The following is a 24,748-nucleotide window of genomic DNA, read 5'->3' on the forward strand; positions in this document are numbered from 1 at the left end:
TGGTTTCGCCAATTTATTTTACTTTAAATGTGTGTACCCCTCCCCTGCTTTCAAGCACACCATGGCAGTGGTCCCTGGTCGCGGACGCTCATTAACGCAGGAACGCGGTTGGTTAATTTGAAGCAATGAAATTCAAATTACAAACACTGCCACCAAGTCAGTCTAGCCTGCTTCTGCTGCTATTGGGTGTTAGTAGCAGAAAAAATGCAAAATATTACCCTTTTTAGGCAAACAGCGGCTATGGCGGTAGAAGGCATCACTTTCGGCAATCTTTTCGCTTGATTTTCCCAGCCTTTTTTTTTGGTCAATGGATGATGAATGTCGGGAAATGAATTTTCCAGCTCGATGGCCTGCGTTCCTTGGAAACTGTGCTGTTCATTTTGCTTGTTCTCTTCTAGAACGTGAACCAATTTACAACCCTTTTTCCTCAATCCATCCCCTCTTGATGGCACAAGTGGAAGAAACGTGTGTTGTCCAGTGCTTCTGATCGTTTGAAGGGAAAGTTTTCCTTCAAGTAGTGAGCAGCAATGAAATTCCAAGTTACGGCTGCTGTAGAGTTTTCCACCAACGTTCCTCAATCTGGCAATTGCACTTTTTGGATGTTTTTTGCCAGGCCCAAAACAGTCTGTTTGAATGGAAAGAGGGGGGAAGCACAGCTTTGTTGGTCAAGAGAGCAGCACCAGCGGCTTGGGTAAATTCCAAAACATTGTTTTACACAGTGTCTCTAGGTTCTCCACCCACAGCAGCTTGGGTGTGGTAAAAACAGGGGGAAATCCTCCAAAAAACACCAACGCAAACAGGCTAATATTTACTCGAGTCGGGCGGGTTGGTTCGTGTTTCGACGTACGACGACGACGCTTCAACTTGATTAGACGGCTCCAAAATGCTCTTTTTCCAACAAATGGTAGTGAGCAAATCTTTACGCAGCTTGAAGTTGCGCCTCGATGGTCATGTTTTAGTAATATTAGCATCAATTGGTTGGTTTAAGGCAACGAAAAAGACTCGTTTGCTCTCCGGAATCTCTTGAGCTTCCGGATGTTGTGGTACTTCCGGCTACAATGTGTGTGTGTGTGAGAGAGTTGGACATTAAAGGGTAGTTGCCACTGTTGAGGTTTGCCTTTTTCTGGTGCTGTGAGTAAACATATCGAGGATCATTGTCTTTTGTTGGTTTTTGGGTGGACAAAACTGAAGAGAGGATGTTCGGGGCAGAGGGATGGTAAATGGTGTTCCTTCTATAATCCTCCCCGGTGGTCAATAGTCGGGGAAGAGCCGTTTGACCAGTTTGGTAAAGTTTTTGTTCTCTCCAGTTTCCTGGGATGGGTTTTAGATGTTGGCCGCACTGATTGGTTTCACTTTGCAATCGTGTTTTGGAGCAGGCTGTAAAGGAAATTGCGTCTTCCGCTCTTATCGTTTGGCGGAAGACATTTGGATACTTTTGGAAACATGCGGTACCCTTTGTTTTTTGAATTTTGTACATCAAGATTTATAGTGTTTTCAAACTGAGAATCTGCCAACAATCGACTTAAAATAATGTTTAAAGTATAAACAACCGGCTGCTTTTGAAATAAACACAAAATATGAATAAGAAGTCAGCTTTTATATAAATCAACATCAAAAGTAATACAATATAGCTTTGATGCAAAAATGATAAGCACAAGAAGACCCAATTCACATCGAATATCCATTCTTGATAGAAGAATTTATGGTTTGTAGTTTTTTTAAACAATGTTATGATATTCTTTAACTTCGTAAACCTTTCTATGAAAACAAAACCGCAAACCCTTGCCACAAGATGGCTCTATTTTCCAAGCTTTTTCGCGCACCAGAGAGCACTACTCTGGTTCTTCGGAATGTGTAATTGAACGTGTGTTTGAATGTGCTTTTTCGCACCCTCCCTCTGTTTTGGTACCCACCACCACCACCACCGTAGGATGTGAGCGAGTATTTGTGTCAGATTGGAAGCAACGGCCGTCAAACAGCAGCAACAGGCGGAAAGGGTATATATCAGTAGCAGCAGCAAGAGTTCAGGGCGAGAGATTTTACAGCAAGTAAGTGTGTCTCTAATCGCAATGGTTTACAATCGTGCCGAGCACAGGGCTCCCCGCTTTTAAAGGTACTGTAAGAACGTAATTTATTTGTGCTTTAAGGGTTTTTTTTTCTACTGGAAATACATCCCCAAAAGGTAATTTACCCGTTTCTACCTAATCAGTGCGATACGGTTTCGTTGAAAGCTGAAAGCACCAGGCGGCAACATATAATATGCGGCAGAGACGCCATTCCGAGAGCGAGCAGATTTTTAAAACATAAAGCATGCGCAACGCGTTTGTGTGAGTAAGCTACGCAGCTGAAAGAAGCATGACGGGAGAGAGAGAGAGCGCGACAGAGTCGCACAGCAGTTCGGAGAATTTTTGGGTTGATAAGCGCACTTTCAGCAAGCGGCCGCGTATATATGTGTGTGTGTTGTGTGCGCTCATTCACTCGTGTAGTGGTGAGAGCGGACGCATGGTGTATTATCCGCATGAAGAGGAAAATTCGGCGACGTGCGATGGTGGAACCAAGCACACACGAAAAACCAGCTTGGAAAAGCGTTCGCGCACATTCCGCGCTGACGGCGGAGGGGAGGGATGGTGAAGCCGGCTTTGATGTAATGGCCGTACAACGGAAGGAGCGAAAAAGAGTGGTAGCAGGAGAGAAAAGAGAGCGCAAAAGAGGTGCAAGAAATCCATTTTTAGAGAGAGAGAGAGAGAGACCAGACGACATCATGATCGGTGAACGACGGACACACGTACACGCAGTGCAGACAAACTGTTGGCAAAAGTAGAAGATCAGAACAAAGCAACAGACACACATACAAGCATGCGCGATCGTGCCAGTGGTGGTGAACAAGTCAGATTTTTGCACACGGTTCGTTTTTTTGCATCGTGAAGTGAAATTTTCGCGTTATTTCACTGCGTGTGTGTGTGTGTGCGCACAAGTTTTATGCTCTCTCGCAGCATATAATCGCGGCGGTGGCGGCGGCAGCACACACACGGGAAGAAGAAATGCCTGGGAAAAAGCTATCGGTGGAGGTGCGGCGCGATACTTCGCATTGGATCTGGGCGCGTCGGGCTTTGTATGCGTGAGCGATCCGGAGCAGCAGGGGTCGCGAACAACTTGCACACACAATTGCAAGTAAGCTGCGCGCATAAGGGCGAACTGTGTGGTATAGATAGAGCGAAACCAATACACACACACACACAGAGAGCCGTACCATGTTGACAGTTTTTCTGACAGTGTTTTCGGGTGCGTTTGTGTGCCGCGAAGGGAAAGAGAGAGTAGTGTGGCAAACGGGAAGAGATTTTCGCCCCAGCTTAAGCTTCGAAGTCGCCTGCTTGATGTGTGCGACGGTGGCTTTTCAAGCGTGTGTGTGTGTGTGTGATTTTGCAGCGAGTGAGAGAGAGGGCGCGATGAAGCAGCGATAGAAAGGGTGTGTGTGTGTGCACGCGTGCGTTTGTGTGTTTGTGTGTGGCCGCGCGCAGGAGAGAAGCTGCACGGCTGCTGTACACGGGTAGAAGAGCAGGTTCAATACTCAGTTCACAGCAAACGCTCGTCCGCATCGCTTGCCCGAAGCTACCGACGTGTGTGAGAGAGCAGGCACACGCGCGCACACGTACCGGGGATATGCGTGATTGCATCGCTTGCTGCACGTATGGTGCACACCATCAGTGTGTTTGAGTGTGTCCGAGTAAGTGGTGTGTATGTGTGAATTGCAATTTGAATGTTTTTATCACGATCATCGTACGCCCCCCTTCCGTCCTCCTTCTATTTGGGAGGTGCCTCCTGATTGTGTGGTGCTGCTGTCGTGAGCCCTGCCGTGACAACAAACGCCCAGTGTGCGTGTGTGTGTGTGTACGTGCGAGCAGCAGTGTGCAACAGGCAAAACACACCAGCAGCAGCAGCAGCACTGTTGCTGCCAAAGTGACAGCGCACTGTTTGGATGTGTGTGTGTGTATGTGTGTATGTGAACCTCACGCACTCGCTCGGGGTAAGAAGGGCAAAAGCAGGAGGGTGTGCTGAGCCCGATGCCCCGTTTATCCTTTTATTTCCCTTTAAAAGTGCACTCACGCACACAGTTGGCTTTGCAAAGCGATCCCCCCCCCCCACCCTTTACCCCTTCCGAAAATTGTTGCACTTTTTAGGGGCGTGGGAGGAAGGGTGGTTCGGAGGTGGGTGAAGCGATTGTTTGTTTGTTTGTTGTGATTGTGCCCTTGAAGAGGATTTCCGTGGGATTTCGGTAAGACGGGCAAGCCCATCGCGCCGGAGTTATAAACACAATGCGCACTCCATCATCATCATCATCATCATCATCATCATCATCATCATCATCATCGTCATCCGCCAACCAGCCAGCCAAACAGTGCCGTGTGCTGTGTCGTGTGTGTGTCGATTACGTTATCCTGCGCGACGGTGACAGCAACTGACTTTAATACCAACTTAATAGTCATTTTTATTTGTTTGTTTTTTGGTAAAAGCTGCTAATTTTATGTATATGCTGGCCCTTTCGTCTAAAAAAATGACTACCTCAGTGCTACCTCCCTTCCTAAGGGGCCCATGTCGGTGCAGCAACTTTCTCGCTGTATCTATTTACTTTTTGCACTACATTTTGTGTGTGGTGTACGTGCCTAAGATATTTAATGCCCTTTCGGTACCGTTTCGCGATCACTCATTACTGTGTGCATGTGTGTGTGTGTGTCAATTTTCATGGCTGCGCATCAGCAATGTGTGTGTGTGTGCGTATACGCATGAACGACGGTGTGTAAAGAGGGGCTTATCCGCAAATCATAGTTTTGTCACCTTGGTTATGCTAAGCAAAGGATGATGTTGAGGAAGGAGGTGGTGGAGGTGTGCAGTGGCCTGTCGATTTGAGTGCCGTTTAACGTTATCTAATCGAATTTATGCTCTGCCAATGCTTGGGCCACACTGAGACTTTCCTTCTTGTGTTAGGGGTTGGGCGACGATTAGAAAGTTAATAGCTGACAGATGGATAAGGCATCGCTTAGGCTCGATGCAACTAAAATGCAACTAGTGTTAGATTTTACCCTTAAACGTCCTATAGTATAAACAAATCCTATAAGACTTTGGTTTTGACATCATCAAAAAAAAAGCTTTAAAAATAACGAAAAATATCATAATAATGCATAAATTTCGATTTCGTAAATTAACACACCTTAAACTAAATTCTCTAATCGACCTTTTCTCTTCTTTCCGTTACAGGAGCAAAAGCACGTGTGGCGCAGTAAACGCGACACACATCCCTGCGCATAATTTGCGCGCCTGCGGTGGGGGTAGTGAACTAACTACCGATCGCCACACCACCACCCCACACGGCACCGGGCACCGTTGAATGGTGTTGGGGTGCGCGGGGGACGGCTGCACACAACAGCACACAACAACGCTATGGCAACCCGCGACAAGAAGGCCCGTTCGGTGACCGCAGACTCTCCCACGCCTTCGCTCGGCAGCGCCAACAGTGGCAGCAGCGGCAACATTAGCGCCCTCGCCATCAGCTCTTCCTCCACCGGTGCCGCAAGTGGAAACGATTCTGCCCCCACGACACCGACCTCCACGCGGAAAGCGGCGGCAGTAGCGAGTACGGTGGCCGCTGCTGGCGGTGGTAGTAGTAGCAGTGGTGGAAGCGGCAGCACCAACACCTCCTCCACCCGCGGTTCGTTGAGCCGGCTCAAGTCGAAGCAACAGTTGCTCCAGCAGGGCGGCGGTGCCGATGAGGGAGCGGTAGACGAGTTGGCAGGAATCGAATCGATCGCAGTCGCCGCCACCACCACCACCACACCGTCCCGCACGACGCGCGGCGGCAGTGCACTGCTGCGGGAAGATTCGGCCGGTAGAGAGTCGCCGGCGGCCAAGGATGATACCACGGCAACGACGACAGCTGGGACAGCGCCCGGTGGTACGTCAAAGGATCTAACAAAATCGCCCGCAATCGGGGCACGGCGTGCGGCCGCAACTGCTACAACAACCGCAACAACAGCAACAACAACAAGCTCCAAACCGGCAGCCACTGCCCAAAGCAAGAAGAAGCGTGTAGTAACCCTGAAGCGTGCCGGCCTGCTCAAGCGCAAGGGCAAGAAGATCATCGGCAAGCCAATGTTGGGTCGGAAGGTGGAGGCCCGTCGCCAGCTGGTGACGGCCGCCAAGTCGACCGGTACGCGCGGTGCCGCCGCCACGGTGAAGGACGTGCTGGCCGCCTCGAAAGAGAAGGAGGAGGAGGCGACGGTTGCCACGACGCCCAGCCTGCGCAACGGCAAGCCGCGCAACTCGGACAGCCCGGTGGCGAAGCGCAAAGCCGTGCTGAAGCAGCAGGAAGCTGCAGGGAGCAGCAGCAAATCGCCCGACAGCGCATCGATGGAACGGCGCCGGTCCGGCTCCGTCCTGACGGAGGACGGCGCGGAACAGACGGTGGCCGAGATGAAGCGCGAGCTGCTGGACTACGAATCGCGCAGCAAAATGCTGGACAAGATGGCGGAAGCGTTCAATGAGCGCAAGGCGGCGGGCGGCGGCGCTGCGTCCCCGGTCGTCGAGAAGGGAACGTTACGGCGCAGTATGCGGCAGCGGAAAAGCACGGCCCGGGAGGAGCTAGTGCCGCCGGCTCGGGGCAAATCGGTCGGGGGCGGCAGCGGCACGGTGGAGATCAAGCTCGAGCCGGCGGAATCGCTGGAATCGTTGACGGTCGAGGGGTCCGAGCAGGACAGTTCGACGGCTGCCGTTTCGGTCGATGCACCGCTCACCATCGACACGACGGTGGCGACGGTGGACGGTGGTGTTGCCTGCGAGCCGCTGCACAGCGACGGGACGACGGTCAGCAGTTTGGGTGGTGTGAGCAGTGGGGGGGTGATCGCTGGGGCGAGCGGCACGGCCGGCGAGGAGGTGGAGCTGGGCAGTGTGGTGGGGATCGGCGGCGGCAGCGCTGGCGGCAGTGGCAAGGATCCGTCGCTCAGCCCGGGCGAGCTGGTCAGCGAGGGCGTGTCGGAGCAGAGCGTGAAGGAGTGCTACAGTGAGCCGGCCTTCCTGGAGAACAATCTCGGCATCGAGAAGGACCCGAAGCTGGGCGAAATCGTGCAGGGACGCTTCCGGTGCGACAAGGTTAGTGACGATGCGGAGGACAATGCCAAAAGCGAAACGGTGGGCGATAACGCTGCTAGTGATAACGGTGAGGAAGGTGGTGTTGGTGGTAGTGCGACAAAGGACGCCGATCAGGAGGTGGAGGAGGAGGAGACAGTTGCGCACGAAGCGGGGGAGGGAGTGGAGACAGTGCAAAAGGTGAAGCAGGAGGTGCAGGAGGACACGGCAAGTGTGGGCGAGGATAGGGAAATAACGATTGAGGGTGTGAAGGTAGAGGAGGAACCGATGGAGCAGGATGAAGAGGAGGAGGAGGAGATTGGCAAGGAGTTGCCGGTGGAGGAGAAGATGGACATCACGGAGGAAGAAGTGGTGGAGTGTGTAAAGATTAAAGAAGAACCAGAGGAGGATGTTGCTGCGGTGGTGCCGGAGGAAGCGAAGGGCGACGGTGATACTCCGTCCAAGACTGACCACGTTCCGGCAAAGGACACAAACGAGGCGCAGGAATCAAACCGCCGCCCCGATTCGGCAGGAAGTGCGGTAGATGAGGAGGCAGGAGCGTCACGGGCGCCATCGGCTGGTGGTGCGGTGGTTGCCCCTAGCGACGGAGAGGTTTCCTCTAGCAGCACCACCTCCAAAACACCGACAGACGATGCTTCCTCGCCGGTTCCCGTTGCTTCCGTGCCGTGCAAAGCGAACGGTGACAGCAACGGAACAACCACCGGCGACCAATCAACTCCCAATCAACAATCATCACGGGCAGGAGGTCAGCAGCGGCCATCCACCGGCGCGACCCCAAAGACGGCATCCAAGTCGTCGTCCACGCCAGTCGCCGCCGCCGCCGCCACTGCTTCCACCGCGGGCACACTGTCACCTGCCACCGGCAAGGAGAGCAAGCCGAAAACGCGCACGACCAAGGAGAAAAGCAAGGAGGACGAGAAGACGCGCGAAGAGAAGCTCCGTCAGGAGAAGCTGCGCGTCGAGGAGAAGGTGCGGGAGGAGAAGCAGCGCGCGGAACGGCTCGAAACCGAACGGAGGCTGAAGGAGGAGCAGCAGCAGCAACAGCAGCACCAGCAGCAGGTGCTAGAAAATGGGCACGAGGAGGAGCAGCCATCTCCGGCTTCCGGCAGCGGCGGCCCGCAGGACGAGCAGGAACACAAGACTGACACGGCGCCGGTGCCGGCACTGCTTGCGCTCGGCGGACTAAATCTGCCAGCGATCACGATCGCCCTCACCAGCAAGAAGGACGGTGGGTCGTCCGACGAGAAGGAGGAGCCGGCCATCGTGCCGAAGAAATGCGAGCTAGAAATACTGCCGATCAAGGCGGACGGAGGTCCACCGCCAGCCGTTGTGCTGCTTTCGAAGGAGGAAAAGCCCGCCAAGGAAGGTGGGGCGGCGGCCGCCGCACCCTCGCTGGCCGATACTGCCGAGTCACGGTTGCGCACCGCTTCGAAGGGCGAAAATGCGGCCGCTGCTCTGTCGGCGATGGCGGAGCGAAAGGATAGCAGCAACAAGTCGTCGTCGTCGCCGCTGACCGTACTCAAGCAAGGGACGAGCAATGGGTCGCCTTCTCCGCCACCCGCCACCGGCAAGGATGCTGCGTCCACCACCACCACGACGCCGCCGCCGGACGAGTCGGATGACGCTGCAAAAGCGTCCCACCTGCTTAACCTCGGCCTGCTAACGATACGGGCGGCCGACGAAGAGAAGCAGCGCCGTGCCGAACAGAAGCCATCGTCTTCGGCGGACGGTGGCGCACAGGACGGTGTGACGACAGGTGGCAACAGCAGCAGCCAGGGAACGGCCGGTAAGGGGAGCGATGGTTGGCTGGCTGCCGGCACCGCCCACTCCGGTGGTGGTAGTGGTCGTACGGGCAATAAATCAACCCGCAGCTCCAAGGACGAGTACACGGTGTCGATGAAGACGACCGTACTGAAGGGTGGTAGTGGCAGTGGCGGTGGCTCGCGGGGTGAGAAGCGAAAGCAGCAACGCATGCCACTGAAGATGACGTTCCAAAAGGGCAAGGGCAAGGGCGGTGGCCGGGAGTCGTCGAACGGGTCGGGCAGCGTGTCGAGCAATGGGAGCGGCTACGCAACCGACACGGGCAACAACGGCGACAACACGTTCTACACCGTGCACAGTAACGAGGTGAGCAACAACAACAACCGCTTTGAACCCGTAGAACACACCCGTAGAAGTAGAGAAATGTAGTCGAACCCCCCAAACACCCATCCTGTCTGTTCCACTCTACTGCCCTTTCGCCAGGATGCAGGCTGAGCGGCAGGATTAGTGTTAATGGGGGTCCATTTTCTTCTAGGCGAAGAAGAACGCGGCGCATCTGGGACGGCAAACGTCTGCGTCGCCGAAAGGATGGGGTCACAAGCGTATCTCTTCTCATTCTTGTAGTCGTTTGTGATGTTTGCTCTCTTACTGGATTAAGCTAACGAGCGCTTCCCGTCCTTTTCCCCGTTTCCATCCTTCCTCGGACCAAAAAAAAACAATCGATTGTATCATCAACAACGAGATGGTTTCGGTTGCACACACCTTTTGCTCTTTTCCGCTTCCCTCTACAGGGTTTTCCAGGGCTTCTAATAGTTGTGGGACACTTCCTTGACTTTTTCCTATAGGAAGAACTACTGTTGATGGAAATTGCACTTGAATTCCAATTGGATTTGTCCAACAAGGGTTCTATAGAGTCCAACTCCCATTACATTAGGTTCATTTCACATAAGAAAGAGTCAATAAAGTGTTCCACAGCTATGAGAACTCCTGGAAAACCCTGTAAATTTCCTCCCCGTTCACCTAGAACATTCTACTACTACTACTACTACCTTGCTACCTGTTGCACGTTGTAATGTTGTAATTGATTTTTTGCTTTTCTTTCCTTCCCCCCCGTAGCTGGATCATCACTCGTCCAACTCATCCGATGGCCATTCGCACCGGGACGCTGCAGGCGGTAGGAAGGCGCACAGCCGCTCCCACACTACCGGTAGGTGGTTTGCTCTATACACTGCAATGATGATGGCGGAGGCGTGTTAACAAACCCCCCATGGACTGTCCATCCATAAGGGCCAAAGTCGGGAGAGTTTTGTGCTTAGCTCAGCGTGTAAATAGTGGACGAAATTGATAGTGCCGTTCGAACCAAGCTTGCCGTTTTGATTGTTTTCTCGAAAGCGACATTGAATTGTGTCGTTAGTGGGAGGGGGGAGCTGAATCTATTAGGACATAAAAACCCATCAGCATCCTTTTACTCCCATGTAGTCGGACATGACCCGTGTGTATGAAGGTGCTTGTGCAGGGCAAAAGGCGCATCCCATGGAAATTTGTCTCCAAAAAGGGGACAGGAAGCACACTCCCCGTGCTTGTTTTCACTTCCCATAGCATTGTTTTCTTTTGTTTTTTTGCTGCCAAGACTCCGAGATTAGTTCCACCAACCAACGGTCAACGGTGAAAGGAAAATGTTTGGATAGGATTTGCTGTGCATCACATCAACACCCAAGTTGTGCCACCACACATACAAACTGCACCAACAAGTCGCCGGTTCTAGCGAGATTCTGGTGATTGTTCTGCATCATCCGTTGACTCCTGACTCCGACACGACCGAGTCTCCGTGCAGGTCCCCGTTTGTTGAAATCACAATAGAGCAAGCGGACACCGGTATCATCTATCGGATTAAGAGGTGTTAAAAGTAGTAACGAGCTGGTGGGAGGGGTGGTGCAACTATGATGGTCCGCTTTTCTAATTCTTTTATAATCCCTACCCCTTAATGTTGGTTATGAATGAATGAGTTGAATAGTGTTTCTTTTTGCCGAGTACAAGAAAGAGCAGAATTAAGCATTAGATAAGGAAGGATTGTGGGATTTAATGCGAAAGGTGACAGAACAATTGAAAGTGCCCACAGACTGTTGAACGTTACTGTCCCCAAATGGAGACGCATGGTACTTTACCGCCGGTGATGTATCATCGCATGTGTACCTTGCCTTGCACAATGCACAAGCCAAGCCACTGTGAGCGATTGTTTTATGAATGTGTAATCTGCTAAATTATCCCATCAATTCAGTGTAAAAATCGGGCCAAATTCCTTCCGAGTACGACTACGCGACTTCCGAGCCATCCTCAACGCGTGTCAATTAATTTGAACTGCTTTACATTATTAAAAGATGTTGATTAGGGGGGGGGGGGGGGGGGGGGAGGGGATTAAGTTTTACTTCACAGACACACGATTGCTCTTCATCGGCGCTCAATTGGCTTGGCAAATGGCAAACGGGGGACGACAGCGGTTTTGGGTGTGAATATAGCGATAATAATTAAAATTGTTGTCATAAAACACGATGAGACGGCACTGTTCTGCGCTGCCATTCGCACGAAGAATGGTGTAATGTAATTAAACCATCGCTTAACGGTTTTGGCAGGACACGCTTCTTAGGAAGAATGCCTTGCCTTTTTTAAGATAGCAAACAAACAAAGACGAAGGAAGTGCACAAAAAACCCCGAATCGCTCGCCTAATTCCCTTTTGCCACAAGTCAGGCAGAGAGGGTGTAGGTAAGGACCGTCTGCTGGCGGCGCGGCAATTGAAGAGAAAGATATTGCTTTTTATTTTCATCAAAGCGACAAACCAGACGGTTTTTTGATGGGTGGTGGGAGGATACAGAAGACAATGCCGGCTCGATATCATTCGGCAGTGGTGGCAGCAGCAGCTTCGGTTGGTTTTGTAATATGATGAACATTGACGGGCAAATAGAGACGGTCGGCGTGAAGCAAAGGGATCGTCTTGAGACAACAACAATCGTCGTTCCTTCCCTGCTTCGTGCCGTCGTGTATCTTTAATATTTTCCGTCTGTGAAGCGGACACAATGGGAAATTTGTCGTCGACTCTCAACCACCCTCCAAGCAAAAGCCCCCCCCCCCTCCTTTCTTGTGGCGAATTCAAGTGCCGTTTGTTTTAGTGGAAGGGAGGCGAATCGAAACCTTTTCCCCTCCTCTTTCCACTTGCGACAGTACGGTAAAGGCAAGTTTTGGTTTGTGGAGGAGGACACTGGAGCTGGAGCGCCAAATGTCGACACTGTTGATCGGATTTGTAAATCATCTCTATCCTTTGCCGTTTGTGCAGCCGATTTGGACGGCACAGGGAATGGGTTGTGCGAAGGCCCATTTTTTGCCATCGGAAGCGCTTTGTTTCCTATCAAAATATTGAATTTTGTAGGATATTAAAACGCGCTGACCTTCTTCTTTTGCTTCTGATCGATTTCTGATGACAGCACGGAGCACCAAGCATGCCAAGGGGTGTAGGGATTTGTAGATAGAAGAGCGATGGTGGTGGACAACGAGTATTTAAACATTTCTGTACACGGAGCGTCGGTCGAAGCAAGGGACAACGTTAATGTCTACCCCACATAAAAAAGGGAGACGGTGAATTCAAATGAGGGTAACGGTTTGCCATTTTGCTGTGCTCATTTCGCTCATCGGAGTATCCTTCCCGGTGCACGAAAGTAAATGTTGACAAAAGTAAAACGGATGAGGGAAGGGTAGACGGTGGCTGTAAGTGCGAATTTATGTATATTAGTACTGGAACGGTGGCAAGGTTTGTTGATTGTTTTGTTACGCTGCTGAGAATGACACCTTTTCAACCGTTGCAAAGTGCCAAGTGCTTCGGTGCGGGAAAGAGGTGCACTCCAGACAGATTAGTCCTCATTTTTATTCAAAAAAAAAGCACGTAATTAAATATCAAATTGCTGCAAAAACGTTTCAAATGTCGCTCTATTAGCGTTGGATCTAATTTGTATGAAATCAATTACCTTTCTCTCTCTCTCTCCACAGACGGCGTAAACCTCACAGAAGCGGTCGGCGAAAGCGTTTCCTCCAAAGAGGTGAGCCAGAAGTCGCTGGTCATCCCGGAGAAAGCTTCCTCGTTCAATGTGCACCCGGAGCGGCTGTGCCGGGACCAGTGTTCCTACTGCGGTGGCAAGTTCGGTCTGTACGACACACCGTGCCACGTGGCCGCCATCAAATCGACCGAGCGGCAGCAGCGGATTCTTCTCGGTAAGTGGTGTTGCGCCTGCTTTGATGTGAATGTGTTCTGCGCTCATATTGTGCTAACATGTTGCTTTGTCTCTTTCGCGGCGCTTCCCGGTTACCATAGCTACCCTGCCCAAGATCACACTTGACAGCTGTCTGTGTGATGCCTGCTACCGGCACGTCGATCGCAAAGCCAACTGCCCGCCGCAGAAGAAGAAATCGTCCACCGTATCGCAGACGAGCGCGTCGACCGGTGCAGCGAGCAGTAGCAGCAGCAGCACTACTTCCACCTCGACGACCAACAACAACAGCACCGCAACACAATCGACCGTATCGCCGCTCGTACTTAAGGTCACCACGAACAAGGACGGTTCGACGAGCATCGCGACCGAGCAGCCGGCCACTGCAATGGAGGACGGCCCGACGGCGGGCGGGAAGGCGCGCGAAATCTGTGCCGTGCGGCAGTGTACCGCGCACGCGATGCAATCGCTCCGCCGCAAGTGGATGGTGAAGATGAAGCGCAAAATTGGCAAACAGCTGGACATCAATCTCGAGCAGGCGGCGAAGGCGACGGCCGAATACATCTCCATCTGCAACAAGCACTACGAGCAGATTAGCCACCTGATGATCTGCGCCATGTGCACGAAACCGCTGCAGAGGAACCATGTGTACCATCTCTACAATGTAAGTATTACCGCGAGGGCGAAGGAGGGGTTGACATTCTTCCCCTTGTGTGTTTGTTGTGCCGTCCGGAAATAAATGGCAATAAATTTTGGCCAAACTTTGCTCGCGTTCCGGTGTCGAGCGAGTGAGCGAGCCTGCTTTGTTCGAATGTAAAGACCTAGGGGAGAGAGCGGGGCACTACACGAGTACCGTGGGGGGTAGTGAGCACCTACTGGCAAGGATTTGTGGCTTGCACGAAGAAGAACCCCACTTTGCTCCATTAAAGCCCCCAAAGGAGAGCATCTTTACCAATGTGTGCGGTTTTGGGGGTTTTACTCTCTAGCGTTTTGCGTTTGCCGTGGAATGTGGCAACGAAACAGGCCCGCGACCTCCCACCAATGACGGCACAAGAATGTGAACACCCTGGAACGTCGTAGCTCGGAAGCATCCTTCCTTCCAGCGGTTCTTTTTACCATCGCAAACGTCTGTGTAGCAAATTATAACCATCCCGTGTATCGGTTTCTCCTTTCTCTCGCCAACAGAACGTACCACAGCTGGAGCGCCTGATCCAGGAGCAGGGGATTTCAATGAGGCTGAGCAGCTCGGAGTTGGTCGTGTGTAAATTATGTAAATATTATGCTAATTTATTGATTAAGCCCCCGGAACCGAAAACGAAAAAGGCTCAGTTTGTGAACGACTACAATCGAAGGTAAGTGTGTGTACCGTGAAGGTGTGAATGCATGAATGCATACGTGTGTGTGTGTGTGTGTGTGAAAAAGGGGGAAATGTTTCGACCGGTCATTAGCTCCGTCGTTTCCGCCCGGATGAAACGTGTGTCCGTGTCGTGTATGACACTTTTCCGAACTATTTGATCCCGCCCTTCACCCATAGTGGGTGGATGGAGACATCCTTTTGTTTAAAACTCACACACGCTCGTAATTGAGTGTACGGAAACGAATTTCAAAACCCTAGCTAGGGGGACCGTTTCCTCCTTTTCTGAATTGCTTTAGAATGAATGACCGGGCGTCTCCATTGTCCAAAGAACGATTTCTTGCTGCAACTTTCGTGTGTGTGTAACTCATTTGTTTCCTGTTGCAGATTGTTGTGTCGTCAGCGGGCGGCGGAAGAGCAGAGAGAGCAGCAGGCTGAAGCGGCAGTAACGGTTACAGCAGTAGCACCAGCAGCAGTCCCTAGACAGCGCCAACCGATGCCTGTCACGGACATTGTAATTTCGGACGGCGATGAAGAGGAGGAAGAGGCAGAGGATGAAGAAGTTGAAGAGACTACCATCACAGAATCACAGAGCCAGCAGCATCCACTACCGGCGCGTTATCAAACGTTGGGTGACATATTTTCGATCGGCGATAGTTCCGTCTCTGTGAGACGGCGCGTCAGCAGCAGAAAGTCGCCCGACGTGACCATCGTGGAAAGCAACGGTGCGACGCAGATGAGCGAGCTGGAAGAAATCAGCATCATCCCGACGTCGAAATCCCTCTCCGCGCTGCACCAACAGCAGCAGCAGCAGTCGCGGGACGATAACATCGACATGACGCAGGTGCTCAAGTCGAATCCCAACATCTCGATGCGCGAGCTGTTCCCGGGCGAGGAGGAGCTGGGCGTGCACGTGAACATTCCGTTCAGTTCGTCGTCGATGCGCACGCCGGAGGGCTGGACGAAGGTGCAGTCCACGATACAGTACGACGACAGTACACGGGCGCTCTGGGAGGAGCTGCAGAAGCCGTACGGCAACCAGTCGAGCTTTCTGCGCCATCTGCTCCTGCTCGAGAAGTACTTCCGCAACGGCGATCTGGTGCTGTCGCCGCAGGCCAAAACCAGTGCCACCACCTACTCGGAAGCGGTCCAGAACCGGTTACGCTCGTACGATAACGTGCCGTCGGTGGTGCCGTCCTCACCGCCCGCCCTTGCCTCGCTGACGCCGGCGGCCACAGCGCCGACCGTGGCCGCGGACAAGACGAGCCACATCTTCCAGCAGTTTAGCAGCGCCACCATTACGATCGTGCCGGCGAACAAGGTTCGGCCGCGGACGTCGGCGGGCGGTGGTTCCTCGTCGGCTGAAATTACGCCGGTATCGCCGCCGGCTCCGGTGAGCTTGCTGAAATCGAACAACCTCCATCTGGCGAACAGTGGCGACCAGGGGACGACGAAGCAAAGCCTCAAACGCAAGCTGTCGATTGATAGTGGTGGCAGGACGTCCGGTGGGGCCAGTGCAATTACCTCGCCACTGAACAGCTCCTCGACCGTGGGCGGCGGCTCCACTAAGGTAGTCAGACTGGACGAACCCAAGGCGCCCTTGTCCTCCCCGCCGGAGCTGATCAGCATCAGCAACCGCAAGGCGAGCGTCACCATCACCACCATTCCACCGGCGGCAGCACAGTCGGCAACAGTCGGCAGCCCACCAGCAGCCGCTACCGCCACTGCCCAGAAACAGTTGTCGCTGTTGCAGCAACCGCAGCAATCGCTGCTGCAAAGTGTTGCGGCCGTCGATGCCGTCACCGCCGCCGCCGCGACGCTTCTCGCCAAGAAATCGCCAACTGCCGGTGCAACGGCCACCACGGCGAACACTCCGACGGGCCCCTCTAGCACCGGGACGACCGGCTCGGCGAATGCAAGCGCCACTACGACGGCGCGCGAAATCATCCAGATGCCCGAGCAGCTGACCGAAGCGGAGCGGCGCGAATCGTCCACGCGTCCCTGGCGGCCAACCCTCCTGCCCATCGCGCCCGGTGTGTCGGAAAGCTTGAAAACGGGCCCGCTCTACCAGACGGCGGACGGGCGCACCCTGCCCAAGCTGGTGCAGGTAATGTCCGGCGGCAAGCCCTACCACATCTCGATCGAGGACTACAACCGCATGTGCATCCTGCGGCGGGAAAAGCTGCTCCAGCAGCAACAGAACATGATGCAGCAGCAGCAGCAGCAGCAGCAGCAGACGGTGGCCAACAAGCGCCAGTCGCAGCTGCCGCAACCGAACAAGCAGCCGTCGGCGGCGGCAACCACGCTACCACCACCACCCGCCCTACGGCTGGCCTCCACCGCGGGGTCGGTGGAGAACAACAACGGGTCCGCCAACAGTGTGGCCGTATCCGTCGCTTCCTCCGCCAAAGTGGTCCAACTACCGAACCAGCTGCTCGAGCAGAACTCGCTCATCCCGATCCTCAGCGGTAGCAGCGGGGCGAACAAGATGGGTAATGTGCAGAAAAACAGCAGCCTCACGGTAACCATGACGACGACGGTCAACAACAACAGCCTTGCCAAGAGCAGTAGTGGTAGTAGTAGTAGTAGTGCGACGGCGACCGTCCCGCCCTCGATGAAGCCGCTCTCCCTGCCGAACAGTACCACCGTCTATCCGATGCTGATGTCGGCCAACACCCTCTCTCTACCCTCCCTGTTCGCGACCTCCTCGGCAGGGTCGTTGCCCGTCTCCTCCGTCGCCGCGCTGTTTAGCGAAGTGAACGCAGCGATGACACAGACGTCATCGCCCTCGCATCGACCAGCGCCCGCGGCGACGTCGCTTGTGCTCGGGCAGCCCACCTCACTCCTCACCACCACCACCAGCAGCAGCAGCAGCAGCGCGTCGGCGGCGACTGCGGCGGTGCTGAATCCGTTCGAGCACCTGTTCAAGGACGGCAACAAGGTGACGCAGGCACAGCTGCAGGAGTTTGTGGCCATCGCGACGGCCGCGAACGGCGGGGGCTCCTCCTCGCTGCTGGACAACAGTTCGCCCGCCCAGCTGCTGTCGAAGATACCAAAATCGTTAACTGTGATACCACAACAGAAACAAAGATCAATGTCGCGCGTTTCCTCGCATGAGGACCAAAACAGTGCCTAAACACGTGAAGGAAGAAAGCAAAACAAAACAAAACGAGCGAACCGAACAGATGGGAATTCAGCAAACTCCAGCACCAATTGCTCTATCATTCTCGGTCTAGTATCCTCCCCTCTGAGCTATGTAGCTTAATCCTCTCCCACGCCCGTGGTATGTTGTAGAGCGAGCGAGAGAACAAACAAAAAATCAAATAGAATTTAAAGGATTAAGAGACATAGAACTCAGTACTCCCCCCCCCCCCCTTCTCGTTGGACAGTGTAGTTAGGGAGTAGCACAGGAAGAAAGGATACAGGAAAGGAAGGATCACGACGGCTTATTTAATCCTGAGGAAACAGAAAACACTAGCGACCTCTAGCGACAACCTTATTACCTTACAAAACTGCCTAAAAGCATACGAGCCCCGCGGAGTAGTAGTAGTAGTAGTAGTAGTAGTAGTAGTAGAAGGCAAGCAAAAAAACACGGCCTCGAATTGATGCCAACAACCACACACGACACGGTGATGTGGTGATGGAGAAGCGAGAGTGCTTCGTTCTTGCTTTGAAAAGGAATTGCAGGTTAATGATTCTTGCTGAGGAGCTTACAGTGTACAGCGTGTATATTGAATAAGCTCGTTAATCCCGTACCACCACCGCTTTATACAGTCCTTATGAATTCTTCTTTCATACTCCCCTCTAGTCATTAATACCTTTTTTCATAATTCATGCTTTTCTTCTTCAATTCAATACACTCGAACTACTGTTTGCTATAGAAAATGAATACTGAATTTCCGACAGCAGAGCAGTAGTGGCATCGAGTACAGGGAAACACACACACACACAAAACACATACATAGTAGATGCAAAAGATGAGAAAACATATCGATCATATCCTAAGCTTAGTCTTTTGCCACAGGCTTAAGCCACTCTCATACACACAATCGATAACGACCCTCTCAAGTCATACATTCCATAGTGCGCGCTGGGAGGCGAACGATATACACACAGGCCAAGGCTTAAGGCTGCACGATAATTGCGTGTAAATGTGGGAGTCGCTTTCCATTACACCTTTCCATCATCCTGATTATCATCGTGTAATATGCTCTCCTATAAATATCTGTTTGCATCGATAATCCCTTCATTTACGAGAAGAAGAACAAGAGCGAGAGAGAAAGAGAGATATTAATTACGATTAGTGAGATTTAGGGGGACAAACAGTTTGTGGTACGGTTTAATTTATTACTATTTAGTACGGAATGAAGTATGGCAGGTGTCGCGATCACGACACGCAGCAGGGCATTCTCTCCGTTAATTCTCGATACTACTAGTAGCAGTGAATAGAAGTTAGTTTAGGACCTGTCCACACACGCATGCCGGTTTGGTTGGACCCTCTCCCCATAAAACACATACATATTTCGCTTTTTAGTTTTGGTTCAGCTACTGCTGAAGTTAGCACCCAGAAGCTGTTAAAATGTGTGTGTTCCTCTTGTGCAAACCGTTCGTGGCGATCGTGCTCAGGTGAGAAGGTAAATGAGAATTCAATTGAGAAGTAGAATGAGCAAAACGAGCGAGAATTGTGTGGAACTATTGTTTTAGTTCATTTCTCAAACAACTACATACAGTCAAAGACACACACACTTCAGATACACTTACACATACTCACGCACGCACATTGCCGAACGGTTTCTGTTACGTCTACCTGTATTATATTTCAACGCTATCTTATCACGATTATTTAGATAGCCGCTAAGTTAGTTAGTTAGTTAGGTTATGATCGCAAGCTATGCATAATGGTGAATCAAAACAGAAATAAATCGTATCCTGAGAATTGTAACATACACACATACACACACAAACACATTTTATACAAGACCATTAGCGTGGTAGTACGGATTTTGGTTGATTGTCTCTCTGTACGATCTATCTCTTGCTCTCTTGCTTGCTTCCTCCCTATATGTTTTCCCGTCTTCGTGTCTCTCTCTCTCTCTCTCTCGCGCACTGTCGATTTGTCTGTATACTTTGCAAGGGTTACTTTGCTTTATCGCTCAGTACTTGTTTACGGTGTTAGGCACCACTTACTCGCGGTATCGTTAATTGACCTTTTTCCCAGGCGCAAGGTGCTTCGCAATTATGGAATGCAAGCCATTTAATGATTATTTAATCGAGCGGCAAACCAACAATGCATATAGTTTGTCACAACACACACACACTGTTAAAAAGCTTACTAATAATGATAAAACTTTTGAGCGGAAGGTTAAAGCGGCCACCGTTCTCGACGCGCTTAAAAACACGCAAAAGCCTGAGGAGCACCAGCATCATCCCCACCAGCCCCCTCCCCTTGAAAAGGGTTGTTAAAAGACGACAAATGGAAAAGAATACATATTTTTTATGATAAATTATATAAAACCATATACATATACATACACAGATATCTTTACATATACAGTACGAAAGAGTAATAATTAACACCGTAGGTAAGAAGAAGCATGGTTTAGGCGGCAGGTGCAGCAGTGGAAGAAGAGTGTGTGCATATAAGAAAGGATAAATAGAATAAATAATTCGACCGCGGAAGGTCAGAGATCGGATCATATGAGTCGCCCCGGCATCATCTCAAGCACTGTATCTGAAGCGAAATAAAGCTATGGTTAAGAAAAGTATCTGCGTAAATTGTATTTTATTACAAATGACTAAGAATGCAGTAACATTGCGCGAAAGAAACCAGGTGGTAGCGTACAACGCGCGTCACATCATCTAACAGCTATTCGCAATGAGCTTTATCTGTAAAGTTTAACTGGAAACGATTTATTTAAATTAACTCCCAGCTTGGTTGGGCGTATCGATGGTATGGTGTGGTGTTTGTTCACTGCCGGAAGCCGGAAGTCATCGTATCGCGGCGTTTCGCTGGAAAGTTTTACCACTACCACCGGCGCCGTTTTGGTAACATCTGGACTGTGTTGTGCCGTGCCGGTTGGGGTTGTGGGACTAGCTGGTCGTTGCGATCGAGGTGGGTTTGTCGGGGAAGTTTGTCAGAAATTCAATCCATGTGTTGGGATAGGAAGGGTATTCAAATAATCGTTACAGATAATGTAATATTCTTCACCGATTGAGACATTTTCGATGTCAGCGTGAGAAGTTTACCAGAAAGAGCGTAAAAACGAACAAAAACATGGTTTTATTAGTTTTATTTTTTTTTTTTTTTTATTTCTCGTAAGGACGGCCTGGTTGGCCGTATCATTATGGACTAGACTTAAATCTAACATTGTTGGTTCTATTGTATTTCTTAATATCTATGGGCTGGCCGAAGCACATTTCCTTGCTCGGCTTTGTGCACCTTATTCCGGGTGGGCTCGGATTCTGTTGTATGTCAGCCGTTCTCTTTCCATAGTGTCTATGGGGAATTCCAGTATTCCCATCCAAAGGAGCAGGGATTTAGTGTATATGGCATCGACACCGTATTTTACAGGTGTTAGGTGAGCGATGGTTTCCAGTATCCGGGTTGTCTAGTGCTCCGCGATGGCTTGGTTGTTCTAAATCACCACTCTGAGCTCGTCATGGTGGTGAGCTTCTGCCCCAACCGTCGGTTATGTGTTCAGACTGCCCGAGGATCACTAAACATAATTTAACATACAACGTAGACAATATACTACACACTAAGATTACTTCTAACAAATATGCTAATAGGTACAATAATACATAACCGGGTAAATATGTACGCGCGAGAACACTAATAAGTGTCCACACGGCTACGCGCGCGTAGATGTGGATATAAAGAAAATCCACATGCACACACGCACACCCATGCATACACCCACCCATGCACACGAACGCCCATACACCCTAAGCCATACATGATCATACCTATACATTTATTGGGTCTCTAAACATGTAAGTTCGGTACGTGATTACAAGGTGATGCCAACCTCCTTAGCATATCTGTGCAGAATTCTCGCGTATTCGTAGTCCCTTTGACCAAGGATGTCACGTATTGGGACTTCAGGGTTTCTCCCTATTGCTTGAACCGTCGATAGTAGTGCGGGTCTTGTTGTTTCAAACTCCACACATGACCATATGACGTGGTCGATGTCGTGGAATCCTTTGCCACAGCTACATACATTTGTATCGACGATCCCTATACGTTGTAGATGTGCATTCATCGCATAGTGGTTTGACATGAGTCTTGATGTCATGCGAATGAATCCACGATCTGCCTGTAGGCTTTGAAACCAAGGACGTTGTGTCACCCTAGGAGAGATGGAGTAAAGAAATCTCCCGAGATCATCGGCATCCCACATGCTCTGCCAACGAGCCATGCATAATTGCTGTGGGAAGCGGAGGAATTCGTGAGGCTGAATCGATCGTTCAAAGGAATCGCCCTCAGAGGCGCCTCGTTTGGCCAAGAGATCTGCCCTCTCATTGCCAGGGATTCCGCAATGAGCAGGTAGCCAGACAAGCGATATTCGAAACGCTTTATTGAACAGAGAGCTTAGTGTTTCTAGAATTTTTTTAATAAAGTAATCAGAGCTCTTTATCGCCTCCACGGATTTCAAAGTTTCGACAGCACTGAGACTGTCAGTGAATATATAATATTGATCCGGAGGGCTCGCGCTTATTAGAAGCAACGCGTAAAATATGGCAGCCAACTCTGCGACAAATATTGAGCATGGCTGTCTCAATTTGAAGAAGGCTTGTTTGGATGTATTATATACACCAAAGCCCGTGCCCACGTCTGAAAAGGATCCGTCCGTAAAATATTGTTTTTCGTTGGGATGGCCATACTTGTTCACAAAAATGCTGGGAATTGTCCTCCAGCGAAGATCGTTTGGTATGTTCTTTGTTTCCTCTTGCAAAGAGGAATCAGTTACCAAAAGGGAATTGTAGGACTCCGGTAGATTGGCGCAGCTGATTGCTTGTGAAGCACTAGGGTTAGCCTGTAAAGATACAAAATCCTGATATATCTTCATGATTTTGCAGTTAGAACCTGCCTCTTGTAGGGATTTGAAATTATCAATCACTAGTGGATTAGATACTGTGGAACGAAGTAGAAGGCGAAGCGATAATTGTTCAAAACGTAGTTTTAGCGGCATCACTCCAGACATCACTTCTAGGGACATATTATGGGTGGATTTCATACATCCCAGCGCAATTCTAAGACAACGATATTGTATGCGTTCTAGTTTTATTAAATGCGTCTTGGATGCCCAATGGAAGCATATGCAACCATATTCCAAGACTGATAAAATCGTTGTCTTATACAGTCTTAGGAGATCTAGTGGGTGTGCACCCCACCAGAATCCCGTGACTGTTCGGAGGAAGTTAATTCTTTTGGCACATTTTCTTGCCAGTTGTTCTATATGTGACCTCCACACATTTTTGCTGTCAAACCAAACCCCTAGGTATCTAAAAGTTTGGGCAATCGTGATTTTTTCTCCATATAAATATATGTCAAACTTTGGTTTGTACACGTTCTCACGCCTATTTTTTGGTGTATCGTAGTGAAATGAAAAAATAAGCATTTCAGTTTTTTCTGGGGAAAACTCGATACCTAGGTTGTTTGACCACGCTTCCAGATTGTTCAGCGTGGTTTGCAAAGGGTTTTGAAGACCTACGATGTCGTTGCTAGCGACTGACACAACACCGTCGTCTGCCAATTGCCTTAGGTTGCAGTTTGGGGCAAGACATGAATCGATATCATTTACATAAAAGTTGTATAAAATGGGGCTCAAACAGGACCCTTGTGGTAGTCCAAAATAACTGATCCGTCTTGTTTGAGCGAGACCATTATCGAAATTCATTGCTTTTTCAGAAAGGAGGTTGCAAAGGTAAGTGTTTAGTTTAGGACTTAACCCCGCGTTTTGAAGTTTTTGACCTAGTATGCTAATCGATACTGAGTCAAATGCCCCTTTTATATCTAGAAATACAGAGGCCAACATCTCTTTACGAGTATGTGCCAGCTCTATTTCTGAAACTAGAAGCGCTAAGCAATCGTTTGTACCCTTACCTTTGCGGAAACCAAATTGGGTACTGGACAACAAGTTGTTAGACTCCAACCAGTTGTCCAATCGAAAAAGAATCATCCTCTCGAACAATTTGCGCAAGCACGATAGTAGGGATATAGGTCTATAAGACCCGTGCTCTGATGACGGTTTGCCGGGTTTCAAGATGGCGACTACTTTCACCTCTCTCCATTCTTGCGGGACTATATTGAGATCTATCATTTTGTTAAATATCATCAATATCCGCTTCTTCGCCACGTCTGGAAGGTTTCGGAGAAGACTACTCCTAATCTTATCCAGTCCGGGGGAAGAATTATTGCAAGAAAGGAGAGCTAGGGATAGCTCGACCATGGAGAAAGGTGCATCCAAGCTAGGATCACTGCAAGGCGCATGTTGTTCAAATTTCTGCGCTGGAACGAAATCTGGACAGATTCTTTCGGCGAACTGAAAAAGCCAGTCTCCTGAAAATCTTTCGCTCTCATTTGTAATTGTGCTGTTTCGCATCCTTCTACCCATTGTCCACAACGCACGTAGCGAAGTGTCAGGCGGGAGGTTTTTGACAAATTTGCGCCAAAATCCTCTCTTTTTCGCTTTAAGTAAGTTTTTACATGTTCTCTCCAGTGCTTTATACTTTTCGTATAAGGCAATGGAGTCATGGAGTTTATATTGTCCAAATGCCTTTCGCTTCGCTACGTATGCAGTTTGGCAGTCTCTGTCCCACCAAGGAGTGGGAGGCTTGGTATGCGTCCTTATTTGGCGGGGCTCTCTTGTTTGGGCTGCAAGAGCGCACTCGTTTACACAGTCTACGAGATTTTTGTATTCCACTAGTGGGTCAAAAATGGATGTCACAGATGGCAGCCTCACTGACATAAGTGCGTTGTATCTCGTCCAATCAATATTCCTTGTCATGTCGTAGTTGACCGGTATGCTATTGATTGGGCGCCTTCCAGTAGTGATTTTAATTTCAATCGGTAAGTGATCGCTGCCATTAGGGTCCTGGATAACCTTCCACAAAGTATCCAGAGCAAGCGACACTGAGCATAGAGACAGGTCTATTGCACTGTCACGCGCCGAAGGCCCTGCCACTCTAGTAGCATCGCCGGAGTTTAATATTATCAATCTATGGTTGTCGCAAAAGTCC

At 50.5% G+C, this 24,748-nt stretch overlaps 1 protein-coding gene across 3 annotated transcripts in view; it reads left to right on the forward strand.

The window, feature by feature from the left end:
• The window catches only part of LOC120951656 (pneumococcal serine-rich repeat protein), a 39,682-nt gene extending 20,230 nt beyond the window's left edge, over window positions 1-19,452 (forward strand). Inside the window, exons 1-7 of one of the 3 annotated variants that reach the window (XM_040370467.2) lie at window positions 2,759-3,731; window positions 5,254-9,264; window positions 10,015-10,105; window positions 12,935-13,156; window positions 13,257-13,816; window positions 14,338-14,504; window positions 14,894-19,452. In XM_040370467.2, the coding sequence (XP_040226401.2) occupies window positions 5,437-9,264; window positions 10,015-10,105; window positions 12,935-13,156; window positions 13,257-13,816; window positions 14,338-14,504; window positions 14,894-17,642 (7,617 nt within the window). In that variant the 5' untranslated portion in view covers window positions 2,759-3,731; window positions 5,254-5,436 and the 3' untranslated portion in view covers window positions 17,643-19,452. Of the gene's footprint in view, window positions 1-2,758; window positions 3,732-5,253; window positions 9,265-10,014; window positions 10,106-12,934; window positions 13,157-13,256; window positions 13,817-14,337; window positions 14,505-14,893 lie in introns of those variants that run through there. The other 2 variants (XM_040370466.2, XM_040370463.2) reach the window with 2 other exon arrangements.
• The last annotated feature ends 5,296 nt before the right edge of the window (window positions 19,453-24,748 follow it).

Source organism: Anopheles coluzzii, chromosome 2 (genome assembly GCF_943734685.1).
Source record: "Anopheles coluzzii chromosome 2, AcolN3, whole genome shotgun sequence".
NCBI lineage: Eukaryota > Metazoa > Arthropoda > Insecta > Diptera > Culicidae > Anopheles > Anopheles coluzzii.